The sequence below is a fragment of the Balaenoptera physalus genome (genome assembly GCF_965194825.1).
Source record: "Balaenoptera physalus genome assembly, chromosome: 1".
Taxonomy (NCBI): domain Eukaryota; kingdom Metazoa; phylum Chordata; class Mammalia; order Artiodactyla; family Balaenopteridae; genus Balaenoptera; species Balaenoptera physalus.
In genome coordinates, this window is record NC_138882.1 from 88,393,287 (window position 1) to 88,414,200 (window position 20,914).

Genomic DNA, 20,914 nt, shown 5'->3' on the forward strand with positions numbered 1-20,914 from the left:
AAGTTTGGCCAGACTATCTGGTGTAGAGTGATATCTCATCTTTGCTTTCATTTTCATTTCTTTGATTATAAATGAGTTCAAGCATCTCTACATGAGTTTGATAGCTTCTGTGTTTGCTTTTCTGTATACTGCTTACTTATAGACTTTTCCCAACATTGTTTATGGAGTAAAACCTAGCCACTCCATAGTTTGGCATTTGAGGCCCCTAAAACTGGTCCCTGATGTCCCCAGTATGAAAAGCTCATTTCTCATTACTGCCCTTTGTCCATGCTACCTGTGGTCCAACAACAATTCTTTGTTTTCACTCTCCCTTCTGCCTGGGTTACACCACCTTCCTTAGCCCCCAATCTAAACATATCTCAAATCCTAAATATTCCTGAGAACCCACCTCAAATATCACCTCCTACAGGAAGGGTTCCCTTGTTTGTTCAGCTGGAATTGACCTTTCCCTCTCAGCTCCCACAGAGCTCAACCTGCACTCTCTTTATCATCCACCACAATAGGCCTTCCACTTTTGCTATTCATGTGGGTATCACCTCCCCATAAAGACAGGCATCAGGTTATGTGTGCAAGAACAGAAAGATTCAGAAGGCATGTTCAGAGAAATATTGACTTTAAAGAATAAGTAAGATGATTTTTACTTTATTCTTTGTAGTTTCCTCTAGCCAGTGTTTTTCTAACTATAGGTTGTAACTCATTAGTGGGTTATGAAATCGATTTACTTGATAGAGAGCACATTTTTCTCCTTTTTTTAAGAAGAAGAGAAGAGAAAATATCAGAGTATATTACAAATAGTAAGTATTATTTTGTGAAACCTGTTGCAATTTATATTCTTTTGTGAATGTGACTAGGAGGCCATGTAAAATGTGTTTCTTACTGGGGGTTGAGGTCAGGAGAGGTCTGTTCTACTGTACTGAAAGGGTCGTAGGACATGCCATCCCAGAATATGCCACTTTGGCATATTGATCATTTTGAGCTGTAGGCACTTGAAAAACAGGAAATGCAGGGACAGACTTTCTTTGAACTCCCCTTATCTGCTTAAGGACAGATTCTGCAAAGGAACTCAATTGTCATAAATGCCCTCCCTGGAGAGTTTCACTGACCAGGGAACATTGACTCTTCACAGGATAGGAGACCAGAAGTCGAGACCACACTCAGACAAACTTTGTCACAAACTATCATACCTCCCATCTATTCTTCTAGGGCCTATTCATTTCTCCTCAAAGTCATTTATTCTCCCCTAAGAGGCTTGTATCCCCTGTCCTCTTTCCCTATTAAGAAAGATATTTAAGTCTGAATTCTAAGCCACCTCGGTGTGTTACTCATTTTTTTCCTGAGTATCTACCATGTATACATGAGGTATACATGTTAGTAAACTTCTGTTTGCTTTTTTCTTGTTAATTTCTCTTTTTATTATGGGGGTCTCACCTAAAAATTCAAAAGGTCAGAGGGAAAATTAGTTTTCCTCCCCTACAGTACATGTATTGATGTTATTTGTATCTATTGTGTATATCACTTTTCCTTGAAACACTGACTCTAATACCAAAAAAAAAAAGTAAAACACAAAACTTTTTTTTCCCCCTGGCTTTAATGGAAGCAAACTCATGAATAATATTTTCAAAACCTGCTTCTTTGTTTAGTTCATTTTCTTTCTTCCTTTTTTTTTTTTTGAATTCTCCTAATTCATCACACCCCCACCCCCACCACCACTTTCCCCCCCTTGGTGTCCATACGTTTGTTCTCTACATCTCTGTCTCTATTTCTGCCCTGCGAACTGGTTCATCTGTACCATTTTTCTAGGTTCCACATATATGTGTTAATATACGATATTTGTTTTTCTCTTTCTGATTTACTTCACTCTGTATGACAGTCTCTAGGTCCATCCACCTCACCACAAATAACTCAATTTCGTTCCTTTTTATGGCTGAGTAATATTCCATTGTATATATGTGCCACATCTTCTTTATCCATTCATCTGTTGATGGACACTTAGGTTGTTTCCATGTCCTGGCTATTGTAAATAGAGCTGCAATGAACATTGGGGTGCATGTGTCTTTTTGAATTATGGTTTTCTCTGGGTATATGACCAGTAGTGGGATTGCTGGGTCATATGGTAATTCTATTTTTAGTTTTTTAAGGAACCTCCATACTGTTCTCCATAGTGGCTGTATCAATTTACATTCCCACCAACAGTGCAAGAGGGTTCCCTTTTCTCCACAGCCTCTCCAGCATTTGTTGTTTGTAGATTTTCTGACGCTGCCCATTCTAACTGGTGTGAGGTGATACCTCATTGTAGTTTTGATTTGCATTTCTCTAATAATTAGTGATGTTGAGCAGCTTTTCATGTGCTTCTTGGCCATCTGTATGTCTTCTTTGGAGAAATGTCTATTTAGGTCTTCTGCCCATTTTGGGATTGGGTTTTTTTTTTTTTTTAATATTGAGCTGCATGAGCTGTTTATATATTTTGGAGATTAATCCTTTGTCCGTTGATTCGTTTGCAAATATTTTCTCCCATTCTGAGGGTTGTCTTTTCATTTTGTTTGTAGTTTCCTTTGCTTTGCAAAAGCTTTTAAGTTTCATTAGGTCCCATTTGTTTATTTTTGTTTTTATTTCCATTACTCTAGGAGGTGGTTCAAAAAAGATCTTGTTGTGATTTATGTCAAAGAGGGTTCTTCCTATGTTTTCCTCTAAGAGTTTTATAGTGTCCAGTCTTACATTTAGGTCTCTAATCCATTTTGAGTTTATTTTTGTGTATGGTGTTAGGGAGTGTTCTAATTTCATTCTTTTACATGTAGCTGTCCAGTTTTCCTAGCACCACTTATTGAAGAGACTGTCTTTTCTCCATTGTATATTGTTGCCTCCTTTGTCATAGATTAGTTGACCATAGGTGTGTGGGTTTATCTCTGGGCTTTCTATCCTGTTCCACTGAACTATATTTCTTTTTTTGTTCCAGTACTGTATTGTCTTGATTACTGTAGCTTTGTAGTATAGTCTGAAGTCAGGGAGTCTGATTCCTCCAGCTCCGTTTTTTTCCCTCAAGACTGCTTTGGCTATTTGGGGTCTTTTGTGTCTCCATACAAATTTTAAGATTTTAAAACACAAAACTTAGGCTCAAATTCCATCCTGGCTACTTTTTAGCTGGGTGACCCACGTATCCAGGTGCCTCATCTTCACCAGAAATTTTCTTAACTGTAAGACAGGGAAACAAACCTCTTCTTCCTTTCCTGGGTTCTTGTGGAATCAAATGAGAGGACATAAGTGAATGGCTTTTGTGATTCATAAGGCACTCAGGAACCCAAGTATTCTTAATGTCTGGGCCACAGTCTAGCAGAATCTCAAGATGCTAATCATCTAGAGATTAAATAATGTACCAGTTTTTTCCTATGTATTAGTTTTTCTTTCTACAACATGATTGTAATGTTCCCAAAGGAAAGATTTAGGACTTGTATCAATTAGTGTTTACCATAATGTTAATTAAATTGACTAATAATTATTAATTTATTGCCATGTTGAAACTCTGCTCTAAGTATTTTGCATTACTTGTATTTATCTCATTTTATCCCTATGGTAATCCTATGAGGTGTCTACATTTATTGTCACTATTTTACAGATATTGAAACTGAGACATTGAACTCCTATTCTAGCTCCATATCTTTTCTCTTCCAGCTTTTCCCAGACAAATGAACCCGGGAACATTCTACTATTGCCCAGACAGTTCAGGCTGTCTCGTGATTACCAGAGGCATCTAACCAAGGGCCAAAGACATTTCCCTGCACTGCCCCTGAAGCCTGGACTTCCCCAAGTGGAGATACAGCCTCTCCTCTAGCCTCCACACTCATGGGCACAGAGAGCATTAGTAAAAATGCAAAGCTGTTGCTCTTAGTTTTAATACTCAGGTGCAAGTGACTGACAGATGGCCTTTTGGAGGTGGAGAGTTCATGGGCACCTAGACAGAGGGAAACCAGGGGAAGTCTGGGCCTGCTTCCAGAGGGCCCTAGGGGCTCAGGGCTCAGCATCCGTGGTGGGTTGAATAGTGTCCTCCCCCAAAATTCATGTCTACCCGGAAGCTCAGAATGTGATTTTATTTGGAAATATGGTCTTTGCAGATGTAACTAAGGGTCTTGAGATGAAATCATCCTGGATTGAGGGTGGGATAAGTGAAAGGAGAAGGAGAGTTGGACACAGAGATTCAGGGAAGAAGGTCATGCGAAGACAAAGGCAGAAATTGGAGTGATGCTGCCAGAAGCCAAGGAATGCCAGGAGACACTGGAAGCTGAAAGAGGCAAGGAAGGATTCTCCCCTAGAAGCTCTGGAGAGAGCATGGCCCTGCTGATACTTTGATTTCAGACTACTGATCTCCAGAACTGTGAGAGAACAAATTTCTGTTGTTTTAAGCTAGCAAGTTTGTGGTAATTTGCTATAGCAGCCCTAAGGAAACGAACACAGCATCCTTGCAGCAGTTTGGGTGTGAGCTGTCCTGAAGAGCAAGAAGAGTTTACCACTGCTGCAGACCACTGCGGAGTCAATCTGGGTTCTTCCTGCCCTGGTATGGCCTCAGGGAGCCCTACAGACGTCCATGGCTGGGAGAGGTCAACCAGTGTCTAGAGGCCGTCAGTGCCACTTGCGAAGATGGAGATGCCCTGAGGAACTCTGGGTTGAGCAGGTCAAGGGGCTCATGAAGGGGCCAGTCTGATAGCTGTGGAGTACCAAGTCTCCCATTCTTGAGGCCTTTTCTTCTCCACTGCCATCTCCCTTCCCTCCCTCCCACCTTCCCTCCAAGTACACTGTATACTCTGCTTCTTATCACACTCAAATCTCCCTTCCCACAAATAAAAAGAACCTAGTGTCTTTCATGAATACAGGATGGTGTATTAGTTTCCCATTCCTGCTTTAACAAATTACCACAGATTTAGTGGCTTAAAACAACACAAATTTATTCTCTTGTAGTTCTGGAGGTCAGAAGCCAAAAATGAATCTTAAGGGGCTAAAATCAAGTGCCAGAAAGACTGATTCCTTCTGGAGGCTCTGTGGGGAGAATCCACTCCTTGTCTCTTCTAGCTTCTAGAGGTTGCTGGCATTTCTTGGCTCCTGGCCTCATCACCCCATCCCTGCTTCTGTCATTACATCACCTTCTCCCCACTGAGCCTTGTGCCTCCCTCTAATAAGGTCTGTTGTGATTACATTTAGGGCCCACCCAGATAATCCAGGATAATCTCCCTGCCTCAAGGTCCTTAATTTAATCACATTGGCAAAGTCCCTTTTGCCATATAAGGTAACATATTCAGAGATTCCAGGGATTAGGATGCAGGCATGCTAATGGGGGGCTGTTATTCAGTCTACCACAAATATGAACCCCTCTCTAAAGCACCTCCCTTCAAGCACTGATCCTATTAAGCAGGTCACTAGTGGTGAACTCTGCCCTCAGCAAAGGTCACCAGAAGCAGGCTAATGGTTGGCTTTAGCCATCTGTGGGCAAGGGTTACAGCCCAGGGAAGCTACCTTCTGCCCTCTTTTGGAGCCAACCTGCAGGAAATTCCTTCCAGACCTGCTGTTGGCCTGCAAATTCCTGAGAGTTCCCTGAGAGCTGGGAGGGGCCTGGATACTGGGTCCTTTTGAGTGAGGATTCAGAAACCAGGGTTTCTGGGCAAGCAGGAGGAAGAGAGTCCACTGAAGCAATGAGACCCTCAACCCTGTGTTCAGTCAGGCACCTCCTGTCATTTCCCCTCCCAGCTTCCAGTATGTGCCCTTTACTTGGTGTTTTCTGCTTAATATGAACTTTGGAGTCCCAGCACTTTGGTCAGAATCCCTGGACCTGGCACTCACTAGCTGTGAGAGCTTGGGCAAAATACTCAAAGCTTCCCAGTCTAAAATGAGGATGATAAAACATCTACTTGCCTTGCACGGTTGTCATGGTGATTAAAAGAGATACAAAATATAAAGCATAGTCAGAAGTGACTGAGCTTAATGCATAAGTGGTTGTTATTTCTGAACTTCAGTGTACAATATGTCCCTATGATGACCACAGTTGCCCCTTGGGACACTTTCTCCTGGTGGTCCTCTTCTCTTTCCAGCTCTCCTTCTGCCTCTTGGTGTTCTCTTCATCTACCAGCCCCACCACTGGTCCTGCTTGCCCAGGATGCCTGCCTCAGTCCTCTTCTCTTCTCCTTGACCCCTGGGTAGCTCTCATCTCATTCCTTGCCTTCTGTTACCCTTATCTATCTGCTTCCCCCAAAGTAGCTCCAGCTGACCCCCTTTGCTGTTTAAATTAATATTCCTAACTCTTAGTGAATGTGTCCTAGATGGATAACAGGAATCTCAACTTCAATGTTGGAAGGGGCTTTATGCAGCTTCTTGGTTCCAAAAGCAATTTCTTCTCCCTACATTCTCCACCTTAGTGAAAAACTACCATTATCTCCTAGCTTCTCAAGCCAAGGAGAGGCTCCTTCCTCTCTTGCATTCTCCAAATACCTAAATCACCAAGTCTTATCAAATTTACTTTCTACAATTCCCTCAAGTCCATCACTGTATCTCTGTCCACTCCTAGCCACTGCCTTAACTGAGGCCACCAACAGCTCTGATTAAAGGACACAAAGTCCAATAAACAATCCAGTTCCATGACCAACTTTTTCTGGAAACAGGCTGGACATGATGAAACTTTTAAAAAGAACGTGAATTTCTTTTTGCTTGATTTTCTTTTTTTGTAATCTGAAAGCGGAAAATTACTTAAGTACCTAAAATAATTAAATTTTGATACTGACATTAAAAAAATTGGGTACTACTTCACCCTAGGTTTTCAAACCAATGAAGACATTCCAGAAGTTTTCTATTAGGCCTAGGAAGTTTGACCTTCACAGAACAGTGGCAGGAATATCATCTTTGTCCTATTACCCCAAAGGTGTCAAAGCTAAAATGCCTGTGGCAGTTTGGGAAGCCCTGAAGGCACTGGAGAACTCCTCACTCCTCCCAGAACAGGCTCACAGTGAGAACCAGATTCTGTTGTCTTGGCCTTGTGGGGCAAATCCCCCAAACAGCTGCTGATGGGTGAGGCAGCAGTGTCTTGCTAAGGCCTGACTCTCCACTGCGTGAGAGGGATTGGGTCAGACAGGCCCACTTCCTCAGAAAGTGAGTGTGTACACACCTGTTTCCACTGCCTGTTGTTTCTTGGCCCCATGTGAGGGCAGGGGGCTGTCAGCTGAGTAGAGATCACCTCCATGGTTGAGGCCCAGAGCCCGGCTGTGTAGCAGCCCTGGAAGAGGGATCAATGATGCAGACAAGGCCCTGCCCTTAAGGGGCTCACCTTTGACAGGAAACCAGGAAAGACCAACCAGGGAGGGCCTCCCCTGTTCCACCAGCAAGAGACCAGTGCTCCTCCCTCTCTGCTTTCTTTCATCATTATCCTTCCACACCCTGCAAGCATTGAGTTTGGTGAGTGAGCAATCCACTGCTGTGGCAGGAGGACAGAGGTGGGTAGAAAAATGAGGAGGGGGTGAAGGCAGGATATAGACATTCCTGCTAAGCTAGGAACGCCTGACCTGCCTTAGCCATGACAGATGCCCAGGCTGACTGCAAATTTCAGGGCCACAGGGAGATCTTAGATATCTGCTTTTAAATCTGATGTAGTATCCCTTCAGGGAGTATGATCCTGGGGAGGAAGAGCCCTGACATGGAAATCTATGCGCTCAGGGGTCTGCTGAGCCACTAATGGCTCAGACATGCTGGAAAGTCACTCACTGTCTGAGAACTTCAGGCTGCCTCTTTGAAAACAAACTTCAGTGGATGAGATGCTGGGTGCAAATGTGCCAACCCTGCACAGCCCTGAGTCACTGCTGCTTCTGCTTATATCTCACAGAGTATAGAGCCTGAGGATCCCATCTTGCAGTGTTGGTCTGAGCAGGGAATGAGACCCTGGGTCTGTTTTAGTTTTCTAGGGCAGCCATAACAAAATACCACAGACTGCGTGGCTTAAGCAACTACTTTTATTTTCTCACAGTTCAAGAGGCTCGAAGTCCAAGATCAAGCTGTCGGCAGGCTGGATTTCTTCTGAGACCTGTCTCTTTGGCTTGCAGATGGCTGCCTTCTCACTGTGTCCTCACATGGATATCCCCCTGTGTTGTCTGTGTCCTGATTGCCTCTTCTTATAAGGACACGACTCATTTAGGGTCCATCTTAATGACCCCATTTTAAACTTAATTGCCTATTTAGAGGTCCTATCCCCAAATACAGTCACATTCTGAGGTACAAGGAATTAGGGCTTCAACATATGAATTGTTGGGGGGCACAATTCAGCCCATAACAGGGCCTATTCTGAAAATCTCTGTGAGCCTGGGGCTGCAAACTGGGGACCCACTGTCAGGAGAAGCTGCAGTCCACATTGCTCTTTTTTTCCCCACACTCCTTGCAAAGGGCAAAAAAGTTTTCAAAAGTATGTCTACTTTAGTTTCTATTCCCCTCAGTGAATTCTCACCCATCTCTGGTAATGCTTTTATCTATCAACTGTGCTGAGACAACAAAAACACAAACTCTGGCCTCTTCCAGGTGCAAACAAGCGATGATCAAGGTTAAAAAGAGATGTCATCTGAGACCCACATAGTAGCTCCTATCTGAGTCTTGTGTAGTGTGGGCTCTACAAGATACTGTCCCACTCCCCCAGTTGAACAGGTTCATTCCTAAAAGACAGTAAGAGACCTTAGACTTCTGCTCTCATCTGGTGCAGGAACTGCCCCTCTGAGACAACGTCAAATCTCTGCCCTTACAGATCCTGGGGCCAGTAAATGGGTGCAAGGGAGAGGAGCAGGGTCTTTTCTGCCTTCCATTGGTTCAGTGCCTCCCACAGCTTGAACTCTGAGCGCCTTGACCTGGATAACTTCTCATATAACCACACAGACCTCACGCCTATGCCTCTCGGGATGTCTTGCAGGAAGAATCAGTCTCCTGCCGTGGAGCCGAGAACAATACCGACAACACCGAGTCCCCGGGGAGTGGCCTAGGTTATGGCGGCCCTTGAGCTCCCGGCCGTCCATCCTCTTCCCCACAGCTGCTCCTTTGGGCTCAGGCCGGTCAAACCCACCCGACTGTCTGAACTGAATGCCATGCCGCAGACACCAGATCCTTCCTTGTCCTCTGGTCTATTCCTCCACAGAGCTACCGGTACTTGTCTGAGTGAGGTTGGCATTTGAAAGAAAAGGAGCAAGGCTGAGGAAAGTGAGAATGTCAAGGGCTTAAAATAACAGGCGAAATCGTTCAGGCCCGCAAGGGAGTTTTGAGAAAGAGAGGGTGGAGTATGGGGATGAATGGCCTCCGCTAAGTTCTTCGCTGAGGAGTGACGCCCGGGCATTACCGACTTCCAACAAGCAGCTAGGTTGCAGGAATCCCTCCTTTTCCCCGGCAGAAACGGGGCGGGACCGACCGGGGTGGCGATTTCCCTCCGGAGCTGGAGAGCCACGCGGGGCGGGGCCCTTTCCAGCGGGGGTGAGGAGGTCAGACATGCGCGCGGCTCTCAACTGCCTGAAGGCCAGCCCCCACGCGCTCAAGCCCGCGAATCCTGAGCGTCCCCTACTGACTCTGCCTGCTCTAACCTCCCCCCACCCCCCCACCCCCAGCCCCCCACCCCTCCCGGGACAGATTACAGCTCTGGGCCACGGTCGACTAAGAAGACGCCCTAGAAGAGCCTGACCCTACGGGAGGGCCCGTGGCCGCCTCCAAGAAGCGAAACTGGGCGCCCTGGCCGCGCCCAAGAACGCAGCGACAACCTCGCCAGTCCAGAGAAGCCGACTGACCAAACTCACTCAAAGATCTTGACACCCCGGAAGGCGGCCAGCAAGCAGGGGACTAGGCCGGATACCTGGCCTTTCTCTAGCCTATCTGTTGGAGCCTAACGCTCTGCCCGCTCTAACGGCCTCTCCTCCCGGGGTATGCGAGGGCCCGCCGGGAGAGCACGGACAAGTGGCACAGCTTCTTCCAAGTACAGTTGTGGGTGGCTCTGAAAAGAGCCTTTGGATATGATGGAACCTCGATCCGAGCGCACACTGCTTAAGCCCGCTCCCCGCGGATGCGGCGGGCCAGCTGGATGTCTTTGGGCATGATGGTCACGCGCTTGGCGTGGATAGCGCACAGGTTCGTGTCTTCAAACAGCCCCACCAGGTAGGCCTCGCTCGCCTCCTGCAGCGCCATCACGGCCGAGCTCTGGAAGCGCAGGTCGGTCTTGAAGTCCTGCGCGATCTCGCGCACCAGCCGCTGGAAGGGCAGCTTGCGGATCAGCAGCTCGGTCGACTTCTGGTAGCGCCGGATCTCGCGCAGGGCCACGGTGCCCGGCCGGTAGCGGTGCGGCTTCTTGACGCCGCCGGTGGCCGGCGCGCTCTTGCGGGCCGCCTTGGTGGCCAGCTGCTTCCGCGGGGCCTTGCCACCGGTCGACTTGCGGGCAGTCTGCTTTGTACGGGCCATAGCGAAACGAGACACGAGCTCACCGGCGCAACGCTGCACAAGGAGAGGAACCGGGATCCAGCCCGCCGCAGCGGTCTTTATAGGCACAGTCTTTTCCCGATTGGGCGGGACAATAATTGAAAGTCCCGCGCTGGCTGTCCATTGGCTGTGACGTCATCGGCCCTAGCGCCACTGATTGGCTTGGGCAGTATCCCCACCCCCCCACCCCCGCCTCCCCGCCTTCCCGCCTCCCCGCCTCCCTTTCTACTGTCCAGTTTGCCAACAGTTCTCCCTGCCTTGTTTTTCCTTTCTTTCAGGGTGAGAGTCAGTTTTGAGCGCAAGTGTGTCAGAATGTTCCTCCTCAGCCCTTCGCTCCCTTGGAACGCGCTACCCGCGAAACCCTCTTTCTACGCTTTCTAGCTCCCGAATTGAACCTCAAACCTTCTGTTTGGCCCCGCCGCCCCCGGAACGCCTGGTTGCCTTCTCCGAGCCCCCTAGCTTAGTTGGCATGACGGATCGTTGTGTGGTTTTTGGTTTTGTTTTGTTTCCGCCTTTCCGTGCTTTTCGGATTGGAAAGTTATCTGCGCCCCCCTCCCGGCGCAAGACTCCGCCTCCGAAAGCCTAAGTGGGGACCTGTATCTCCGCCGCGAAGGCGCCTTTTTTTTCCCCTTTGAGACAGTCGACTCACTTAAGCCAAACTCCAGGTCCGCCACACTCCCGAAAACTGTCCGTTCCCCTAACCGACTGGGGTGAACCGGGCGGGTACGTGTGTGAGAGAGAGGGAACGTCCCCTTGGTACTGGACCTCAAGTGTTGGGCAAAGGCCTGGGGAACAACTATAGAGTTGCTCACTAGGCATCCGACTCCGAGTTAAGGCATCGCGGGTCGCCTGACGGAGTACTTAGAACTGAGTCGACCCTGGCGCCTAAGAGGCTTGCTACCTTGACCTGAGCTAATTAATCTCCCGGATTTACAACCCGTCGCCTCCCCCTACTCAAGCAAAACACCGGTAAGGTACTCAAAGGTTCCAGAGGATGGGCGAAAGGTACTCCCTCCCCCTCTGTACCCCTGGGCCGCACGTCTACTACTGAGAAGGGTGAAATTGAGCAAAGCAGGTGTTGCAACAACTCTTTTTATTTGAAAAAATGGGTGGCTCTGAAAAGAGCCTTTGATTTCAGAGGTGCCCCTTCGAGTAGGGGGCTTGGGAGGGCTTCCGGAGACCGGCCTCACTTGCCCTTTGCCTTGTGGTGGCTCTCCGTCTTCTTGGGGAGCAACACAGCCTGGATGTTCGGCAAAACGCCGCCCTGGGCGATGGTGACTTTGCCCAACAGCTTGTTCAGCTCCTCGTCGTTACGAATAGCCAGCTGCAGGTGACGAGGAATGATGCGCGTCTTTTTGTTGTCTCGGGCCGCGTTGCCCGCTAGCTCGAGGATTTCGGCGGTCAGGTACTCAAGAACTGCCGCCATGTACACGGGCGCGCCAGCCCCCACCCGCTCGGCGTAGTTGCCTTTGCGCAGCAGGCGATGCACTCGCCCCACCGGAAACTGCAGACCTGCGCGGGACGACCGCGACTTGGCCTTGGCGCGGGTCTTACCTCCTTGTTTGCCACGACCAGACATGACACCCACAGGCACTGCAAACTGCTCCCGTTTGATGGCTAACAAAATCATTCTCAATAGCGCCGCTTCACCCTTTTATAGGCAGAACGGCGATTGTCTACGGAGCAATTTGATTGGCTACAGCACAGCTTTGTCCTGATGACCAATAGGATAGCCCAACCAGAATCCACTCATTTACATAACCTCGTCCCCCTCGCAAGAGAGCCACTGAAAACTCGCGAATCGCAACGCGGCGTAATCCGAACCTTAATTTGCGTACAGCCTCTATAAGTACCGAGTCGCTTCCGGTAGCCTCGGTGCGGCTGTTGTGTTTGCGTTCGTGGTGGTCTCTGCAGCTCGTGTTTGCCGTTATGCCTGAACCGGCAAAATCCGCCCCGGCGTCCAAAAAGGGCTCGAAGAAAGCTGTCACCAAAGCCCAGAAGAAGGACGGCAGGAAGCGCAAGCGCAGCCGCAAGGAGAGCTATTCCATTTACGTGTACAAAGTGCTGAAGCAAGTGCACCCGGATACCGGCATCTCGTCCAAGGCCATGGGCATCATGAACTCGTTCGTCAACGACATCTTCGAGCGCATCGCGGGCGAAGCGTCGCGCTTGGCGCATTACAACAAGCGCTCGACCATCACGTCCCGGGAGATCCAGACGGCCGTGCGCCTGCTGCTGCCCGGCGAGCTGGCCAAGCACGCCGTGTCCGAGGGCACCAAGGCGGTCACCAAGTACACCAGCTCCAAGTGAGTTCCTGCCGGGATGCGGCGCTCGCACGAGGCGCCGAGCCGCTTGACTTTCCAAAGGCTCTTTTCAGAGCCACCCACTTTCTCAGTGGAAGAAGCTGTTATCCAATTTATTTTCATTTTCTGTTATGGTTCTTTTCCGTATCACTTACTCATTTCGTAGTGTAAATTTGCTCTCTTCCTTAGGATAAAGGAAAAAACCCAAGGTAGGACCGGATTGTGTCGATCGGTTAAGAACTAGCTAGAGTAATTGTTCATTCTCATGCAAGTAACTTGCCTTTTCCAGTGAAACGGTTAGCGATGGGTGATGATCACTGTAAATCTACTCAGGAGGATGGGGTAAAAAGTTACGCAGTGGTTGCTCTGCAGCAATTACATTTCAATACTTTGTAAATGCATTTTTCTTGAGCTCAGGAAACTAAATGTAATGTTACTGTTTTAAAAAAAAAAGCAATACCTTGACCAGGCCCCAGCACGTATAGAAAATCTATAAGTCGACTAAAAAAAACACAATCTGCGTTAAGAACCAAGTTTTATTCGGCGACTTGCTGAGGACTAAGCCCAAGAGACAGCCTTTCAGATAGCTCTGAGGGACTGTTCCAAGGCGGTATGGGAGGAACCAGAATATATACCACTTTTGCAAAAACAAACCAGGTAGTTGAACATCAAAAGAATTATAATTAATGAAAAAAAAACCCAAACTATCTCAAGTTAATAAATTTAGCACTTCTCTATGGGAAGGTGAAAGAGTGGGCTGATTGAAATCATTCATTCGATATGCACCTTAACTGTCTAGGCCCAGTATCCTGTTTTTCTCCATCCTGAATCCCCTCAGGGTGTACAGTTGAGGTGGCTGCAGCGGCTGATGGCTTGATGGCCACAACATCCTTTGATTACTGATATGGCAGGTGACATTTTTCATCCACATTTCATCTAGACAATTTTTAGTCTAGACACACGTCGTGTCTCACTTTGCTATTCCTTTCGGTTAATATTTGAACAGAGGCCTGAATGAAGAAAGAAAGTAAGCCATAGGATTATCTTGGAGAAGAGTCTTCTAAGAACAAAAAACAGCAAGTGCAAAGGCCCTGAGGCAGGCACAAGTTTGAGGAGTTCAAGGAATAAGCAAGGCCACTGTGGCTAAAGCACAGTGGGCAAAGGAAAGATCTGCAGGGAGATGTGATCAGAAAGGTAGTTGAGAGTCATTATGTATGCCATTGAGTGGCCTCTAGGGCATTGCAAAGATTTTGTCTTTAATTCTAAGTAGGTTAGAGTGCCTTTGGAGAGTTTGATCAGAGTAATGACATTATTCGACTTACGGTAAAGCTCACCCAGGATGTTATGTTGAAAAATAGACTATAGGTGAGCAAGAGTAGAGGCAGGGAGAATATCAAAAGGGCTACAGTAATAGCTCAGGAGAGAGATGGGTGGTAGCCGTGGAGATGATGAAAAGTAGTCAAGATATAGTTCAAATGAAACTGATGAACTGTATATAGGTTATGACAGAAAGAGAGGAATCAAGGATTTTTTTTTAAACTGTTTATTTATTTTTGGGCTGCATTGGGTCTTTGTTGCTGCGCGCGGGCTTTCTCTAGTTGAGGCGAGCGGGAGCTACTCTTTGCTGCGGTGTGCAGGCTTCTCGTTGCGGTGGCTTCTCTTGTGGAGCACGGGCTCTAGGCGCATGGGCTTCAGTAGTTGTAGCACGCGGGCTTAGCAGTTGTGGCTCGCGGGCTCTAGAGTGCAGGCTCAGTAGTTGTGGCGCACGGGCTTAGTTGCTCCGCGGCATGTGGGATCTTCCCGGACCAGGGCTTGAACCCGTGTGCCCTGCATTGGCAGGTGGATTCTTAACCACTGCGCCACCAGGGAAGCCCGGAATCAAGGATTAATTGCAGGTTCTTGGACTGAGCACTTGGAAAGAGCTGCAACTTACTGATACGAGAGGCAAGTAGGTTTGGAGGGGGAAAGCCTAGAATAATGTCTTGGACAAAATTTTGAGACTACTGGTAGCTATCCAGGTGGAAATATCAAATAGGAAATACCAAATTCCCACGTTGGGAATATGAAATATGAGAACTGGAGTTCAAGGAAGAGAAAGGACAAAGGGGTAGATTCTAAAACCCCAATTCTTGCTCGTTTGTAGGTGATCTATCCTTTTTTTTCTGGATGCTTTTAGAATCGCTATAACATGTCTAGATATGGTTTCTTCCATATCTAGCTGTGGTCTCAGTGTTTCACTAAAATCCCCTATCCAACTTCAGTTTCAACCTCCAACCTTAGAAGGCAGAATAATGAATGTCTAAATCAATGTTAATTGGGCATCCCTTGGCTAGTGCAACCACATAAATCAGTTACCTCTCATAATTGTAGCAAAGTATGAACAAAGGATATCATTCAGAGTTCTAGTTAATATATAGATGATCACTCTCAAACATACATAAGACTTTTAAATATAATGGAGTAAAAAAATCTTATATGTTCATATGTTGAAATTCTATCAGTTAACATACTGTAAAAATAAAATGGAATAATTAACGTCTATGAAAGTTTTCTGTACTAGTTTATTAAGTCTGATTACAAGTTTTTAAAATTTTCTCAATTTTTTGTTTTGTAAAATTCAAACCTATAGAAAAGTTGAAAGAAGCTGTACAATGACCAGCATTATCTTCATCTAGTTTCACCAATTGTTACTATTTGCTGCATTTGCATTTTCTGAACCATTTGAAAATCAGTTGTAAACATCTTGACATTTTTCCCTACTTAACATTTTTTAAAATTTTTACATAATTTTTGAAGGTTACTTTCCATTTACAGTTATTACAAAATATTGGCTATATTCACCGTGTTGTACAATACATCCTTGAGCCTATCTTACACCCAGTAGTTTGTACTTCCCACTCCCCCACCACTAAATTGCCCCTCTCCCACTGGTAACCACTAGTTTGTTCTCTGTATCTGTGAGTCTGCTTCTTTTATATTTACTAGTTTGTTGTAATTTTTAGATTCTACATATAAGTCATATTATACAGTATCTTTCTCTGATTTATTTCACTTAGCATAATCCCTCCAAGTCCATTCATGTTCCTGCAAATGGCAAAATTTCATTCTTTTCCCTACTTTATTTACATGTCTCTCTTAAAATCAAGGACATTCTCCTATATAACTACAGTACCATTATTACCCCCAAAAAATTTAATATTGATTCAGTAATATTAACCAATATGCAATCCATATTCAAATTTCTCCAATTGTCAAAAAAATATCCTTTAAAGCAGCGGTCCCCAACCTTTTTGGCACCAGGGACCGGTTTTGTGGAAGACAATTTTACACAGACAGGCGTGGGGGGCGGTAATGCGAGCAATGGGGAGCGGCAGTTGAAGCTTCCCTCACTCGCCCGCCGCTCACCTCCTGCTGTGCGGCCCGGTTCCCAACAAGCCGTGGACCCCCACCGGTCTGCTGCCCGGGGGTTGGGGACCCCTGCTATAAAGGTGTTGCATTCATTTCCTACGGCTGCTGTAACAAATAACTATAAACTTGGTGGCTTAAAACACAAATTTATTCTCTTAAAGTTCTGGAGATCAGAAGCACAAAAATCAGTTTCACCAGGTGGGTCTCAAAACTGCTCTCTCCAAAGGTTCTAGGGGAGAATCCTTTTCCATGCATTTTCCAGGTTCTAGAGAGGCATTTCTTGGCTCATGGTTCCTGCCTCCATTCTCAAAGCCAGCATCATAACCATCTTCAAATCTCTCTGCTTCCATCACCTTCTTCCTCCCTTGGCTTTTTTTTGCCTCTCATGAGGACACTGGTGATTACATTTGGGTCCACCCAAATAATCCAGCATAATCTCCCTATCTCAAAATCACACCAGGAAAGTCCCCTTTGACATTTAAGGTAATATTCACAGATTCTAGGGATTTAGATGTGGGCATATTTAGGAGCCCTATTCAGCCTACCCCCGCTGTTGACTACTGTTATAGGTTGAATTGTGTCCCCTCAAAAGATATGTTGAAGTCTAACTCCCCAGTGCCTTAGAATGTGGCCTTATTTGAAAATAGGGTCTTTGTAGATGTAATCAAGTTAAAATAAGGTCATTAGGGTGGGTTCTAATCCAGTATGACAGGTGTCCTTATAATAAAATATATATATATATAGAAATGCACAGGAAGAAAATTGAGACAAATGTCAGGGTTTGTCGTAAACCAAATAATACCTGGGGCTACCAGAAGCTGAAAGACAAGGAAGGATCCTGGCCAAGAGCCTTCAGAGGGACAGGGGCCTGCCAACACATTGACTAGGCTTCTAGCCTCCAGAAATGATGACAAAATAAATTTCCGTTGTTTTAAGCCACTCAGTTTGTGGGACTTTGTTATGGCAGCCCTAAGAAACTAATGCAAACTAAAATTTTTAATAATAGAATTATTTAATTTTTAAATAAAATTTCAGATTTTTAAAAATCCTAGACTGTCCTTCATTTTAATGGCAATATTAATCTTTGGCTCTGGTCAAATATTGATTTTAAAACTTGGACATTTAGTCCATATGTGTAGTTGGAGCACCTCTATTTTTCCTTATCTACCCTTTTGGTCTCTTTGAGACCTTCCAAGATAAAAGGTCTATCATCTTTCCTTTTATTCTGGGAAATTATTATTTCTCAAATATTTCAAGATCCAAGTAGGGCTCTGAGGCTGGCTGAACTCCATGAGTGGCTCAGCTTTCCAATTCTTCCTCTCAGCAGTTGCCCTCCTGTTGTCTACAATCATTCTTGCCTTCACACCCACATAACACTACATTCTGCTGCAGCCTCTTGAAAGCAAAGAAGATTCTTTACCAAAAGATAAGAGCAATCTACATTCCCAGTAGTTCAATTTCTGAAATGTTTGTGCTGATTAGATTGGTCTAGATTCCTGAGCTAATCAGTGTGGGAAGTGGTTGGGACTACATTTAAACCAATCATGCCAACACTAAGAACTGTAGATAAGATCTGTTTTCTGGGAAACACATGTGGCAATGGTTCTCAAACTTGACTGCTCATTAGAGTCACCTGGGGAACTTTTTAAAAATTCCAAGTGATGACTGTGTCCCAAATCACTTAAATCAGAATTTCTGGGGATGGCACCCAGACATCAGTATTTCTAAAAGTTCTCCAGGTACCTATGGGCAGTCAAGTTTGAGCTCCACCTACATAAGGGATTGAGAAAGGTGAGTTCCTTAATGAAAATCAGCATAAAATTAGAAAAACAGAATAAGAAAAATGCTACATAGTCAATAACATACATTATAGGGCTATCAACTACTAAGTTATACTACATAAACACATACGAAATCAAATCTCAAAGAATACGTTAAGGAAACATATAAGGAGAAATAAAGTCTAGAAGAATAAGGTGATAGCCTTCATCCCCACTGCTGTGTTTAGAGTGTGGACAAAGAATGTCGCCTGCCATTTCAGTAAGCAAAAGATGTTGTGGCCAAAAAGCCCTCAGCCACTGCAGCCACCCCTGACGGTGCACCCTGAGGAGATTCAGGATGCAGAAAAACAAAATAATGGCCCTACATAGCTAAGGTGCATATCAAAGAAATGGTTTCAATAAGCCCAAACTCTTGTATCTTCCCATACCTAGGAAAGCACTAAAATCATTAACTTGAGATGTCTGTTTTTGTGATTAGCAGTAATCTTTTGATGTTCGACTATATGTTTGGTTATTTTTTTCATCAGAAACTCCTATATATCCTGGCTCCTCCCATACCTCTTTGGAACAGTCCCTTGGATCTGAGAGGCTGTATCCCAGGCTTAATTCCTCAGCTAAGTCCACCGAATAAAATATACTTCTCAATTTTTAGGTTGTGCACTTTTTTTAAAAGCAGGTTCATGTTCGCTGAGCCCTAGATGCATCTCTCACACTGCCAACTCCATTTATCGAGCTGAATGTTGAATGTCAACTCCATATATTGAAGGTTCTCAATCTTAAATCAGAATTCTGGATCTCCCTTCAATGCCCCAATCTATCCCTCCTCCCAGTATTCAATCCTAATCAACAGCACCACTGTTTACGCAGTTGCTCAGGCTAAAAATCTAGGGGTTTTGCTCCTATCCACAGTACTACCTCCAAAATATAATCGTAATCACAACATTTCTCACCATCTCCATTATTATCACTGTTCTCCAATCCAGCATGTCTAGACCACCCAGTCGTTCTCACACTTTAGCATGCATCAGAATCACCCAGAGGGCTCGTTAACACCAACTATTAGGGTCTGAAGATTCTGCCTTTAATAAATTCTCAGGTAATGCTAATACTGCTGGTCTGGAGAAGAGACTTTCATTAAGACTCACTGCTCTAGGGGCTTCCTTGGTGGCACAGTGGTTAAGAATCTGCCTGCCAATGCAGGGGATGCGGGTTTGAGCCCTGGTCCAGGAAGATCCCACATGCTGCAGAGCAACTAAGCCCATGTGCCACAACTACTGGGCCTGCGCTCTAGAGCCTGTGAGCCACAACTACTGAAGCCCACGTGCCTAGAAACTGTGCTCCGCAACAAGAGAAGCCACTGTAGAGTCACTACTCTAGCCTGCAACACTGTAATAGCCCTCCTAATTGGTTCCCTTGCTTCTACTATGGATAATCTAGGGTCTATGATTCACCATAGCAACCAGTGATCTACTTTAAGGTTAATGAGGTCCTGTTATCCATGTCCCTACAGAAAGCAATCCAAGGGTTCCCAAAGCACCGACACTAACCTCTGAAGCCAGTCTCCTTTGCATTCCCAGCTATATTGGGGCTTTCTGCTCCATGAACATTTCAAATATTTTCCTGCTTCGGAAATTATGCATATCTTATTTCCATTCTATGGACATATCTTTTAAATTGGGTAAGCTTTTCTAAGAGGTAATTCTCTGGGGAGAACACTATCACCGAGTATTAGTCAAGTTTTATGTGATTTGACCTAAGATGAGGCAGACAGAAACCACCAGAAGAATGGTTAATTCCTAGGTATCAAAAGCAAGCTCCAGTTTCCCTATTGGGGAATCTACACATAAACTGGGTACGCAGGTGCTTGTGAATGCAAGATAACACAAACGCAAGGAATTTGTTAGCACCAAGTGAAAGTTGAGTTATCCCTTTTTTGTAAACAACACCGACCACACAATACAAAAAATTAAGTACCACCACTGTTTACCACTTGGGAACACCAGGTGGTAGCACCTTTGATATTCGAACTTTATCTTGCATACATAAGTTCATAAAAAGCAACATCATTGAAACAGACAGTTTCAAGAGTTCTGACAAAACATAGCACATCTATACCCCATTAGGTTCTCCCAAACTAGGTAAAAATACTCCGTCACTTATCTGAAAGAAACGGCTGTGTTCGTACTTAACGACTGTGAACGCTCTTAACGTTAACTAGATGAGGAAAAAAAGCAAAGTAGAGCTACAAAAAACCTGTGTAAAACAACATGACAGCTTCTTCCACTGAGAAAGTGGGTGGCTCTGAAAAGAGCCTTTGGAAAGTCAAGCGGCTCGGCGCCTCGTGCGAGCGCCGCATCCCGGCAGGAACTCACTTGGAGCTGGTGTACTTGGTGACCGCCTTGGTGCCCTCGGACACGGCGTGCTTGGCCAGCTCGCCGGGCAGCAGCAGGCGCACGGCCGTCTGGATCTCCCGGGACGTGATGGTCGAGCGCTTGTTGTAATGCGCCAAGCGCGACGCTTCGCCCGCGATGCGCTCGAAGATGTCGTTGACGAACGAGTTCATGATGCCCATGGCCTTGGACGAGATGCCGGTATCCGGGTGCACTTGCTTCAGCACTTTGTACACGTAAATGGAATAGCTCTCCTTGCGGCTGCGCTTGCGCTTCCTGCCGTCCTTCTTCTGGGCTTTGGTGACAGCTTTCTTCGAGCCCTTTTTGGACGCCGGGGCGGATTTTGCCGGTTCAGGCATAACGGCAAACACGAGCTGCAGAGACCACCACGAACGCAAACACAACAGCCGCACCGAGGCTACCGGAAGCGACTCGGTACTTATAGAGGCTGTACGCAAATTAAGGTTCGGATTACGCCGCGTTGCGATTCGCGAGTTTTCAGTGGCTCTCTTGCGAGGGGGACGAGGTTATGTAAATGAGTGGATTCTGGTTGGGCTATCCTATTGGTCATCAG

At 45.9% G+C, this 20,914-nt stretch overlaps 1 protein-coding gene and 3 pseudogenes across 4 annotated transcripts; 1 reads left to right on the top strand and 3 right to left on the bottom strand.

Moving 5' to 3' along the window:
• Window positions 1-9,599: 9,599 nt before the first annotated feature.
• LOC309661492 (histone H3.2) lies at window positions 9,600-11,403 on the bottom strand. Its single transcript, XM_082463179.1, has one exon. The coding sequence runs from the start codon at window positions 10,438-10,440 to the stop codon at window positions 10,030-10,032; it is 411 nt and encodes a 136-aa protein (XP_082319305.1). The 5' UTR covers window positions 10,441-11,403; the 3' UTR covers window positions 9,600-10,029.
• Window positions 11,404-11,534: 131 nt separating this feature from the next.
• LOC309661450 (histone H2A type 2-A pseudogene) lies at window positions 11,535-12,088 on the bottom strand (annotated as a pseudogene). Its single transcript has one exon. The product of its transcript is annotated as a histone H2A type 2-A pseudogene (transcript).
• Window positions 12,089-12,250: 162 nt separating this feature from the next.
• LOC309661519 (histone H2B type 2-E pseudogene) lies at window positions 12,251-14,293 on the top strand (annotated as a pseudogene). The gene has a single exon. The product of its transcript is annotated as a histone H2B type 2-E pseudogene (transcript).
• Window positions 14,294-20,242: 5,949 nt separating this feature from the next.
• LOC309661522 (histone H2B type 2-E pseudogene) lies at window positions 20,243-20,830 on the bottom strand (annotated as a pseudogene). Its single transcript has one exon. The product of its transcript is annotated as a histone H2B type 2-E pseudogene (transcript).
• Window positions 20,831-20,914: the final 84 nt, after the last annotated feature.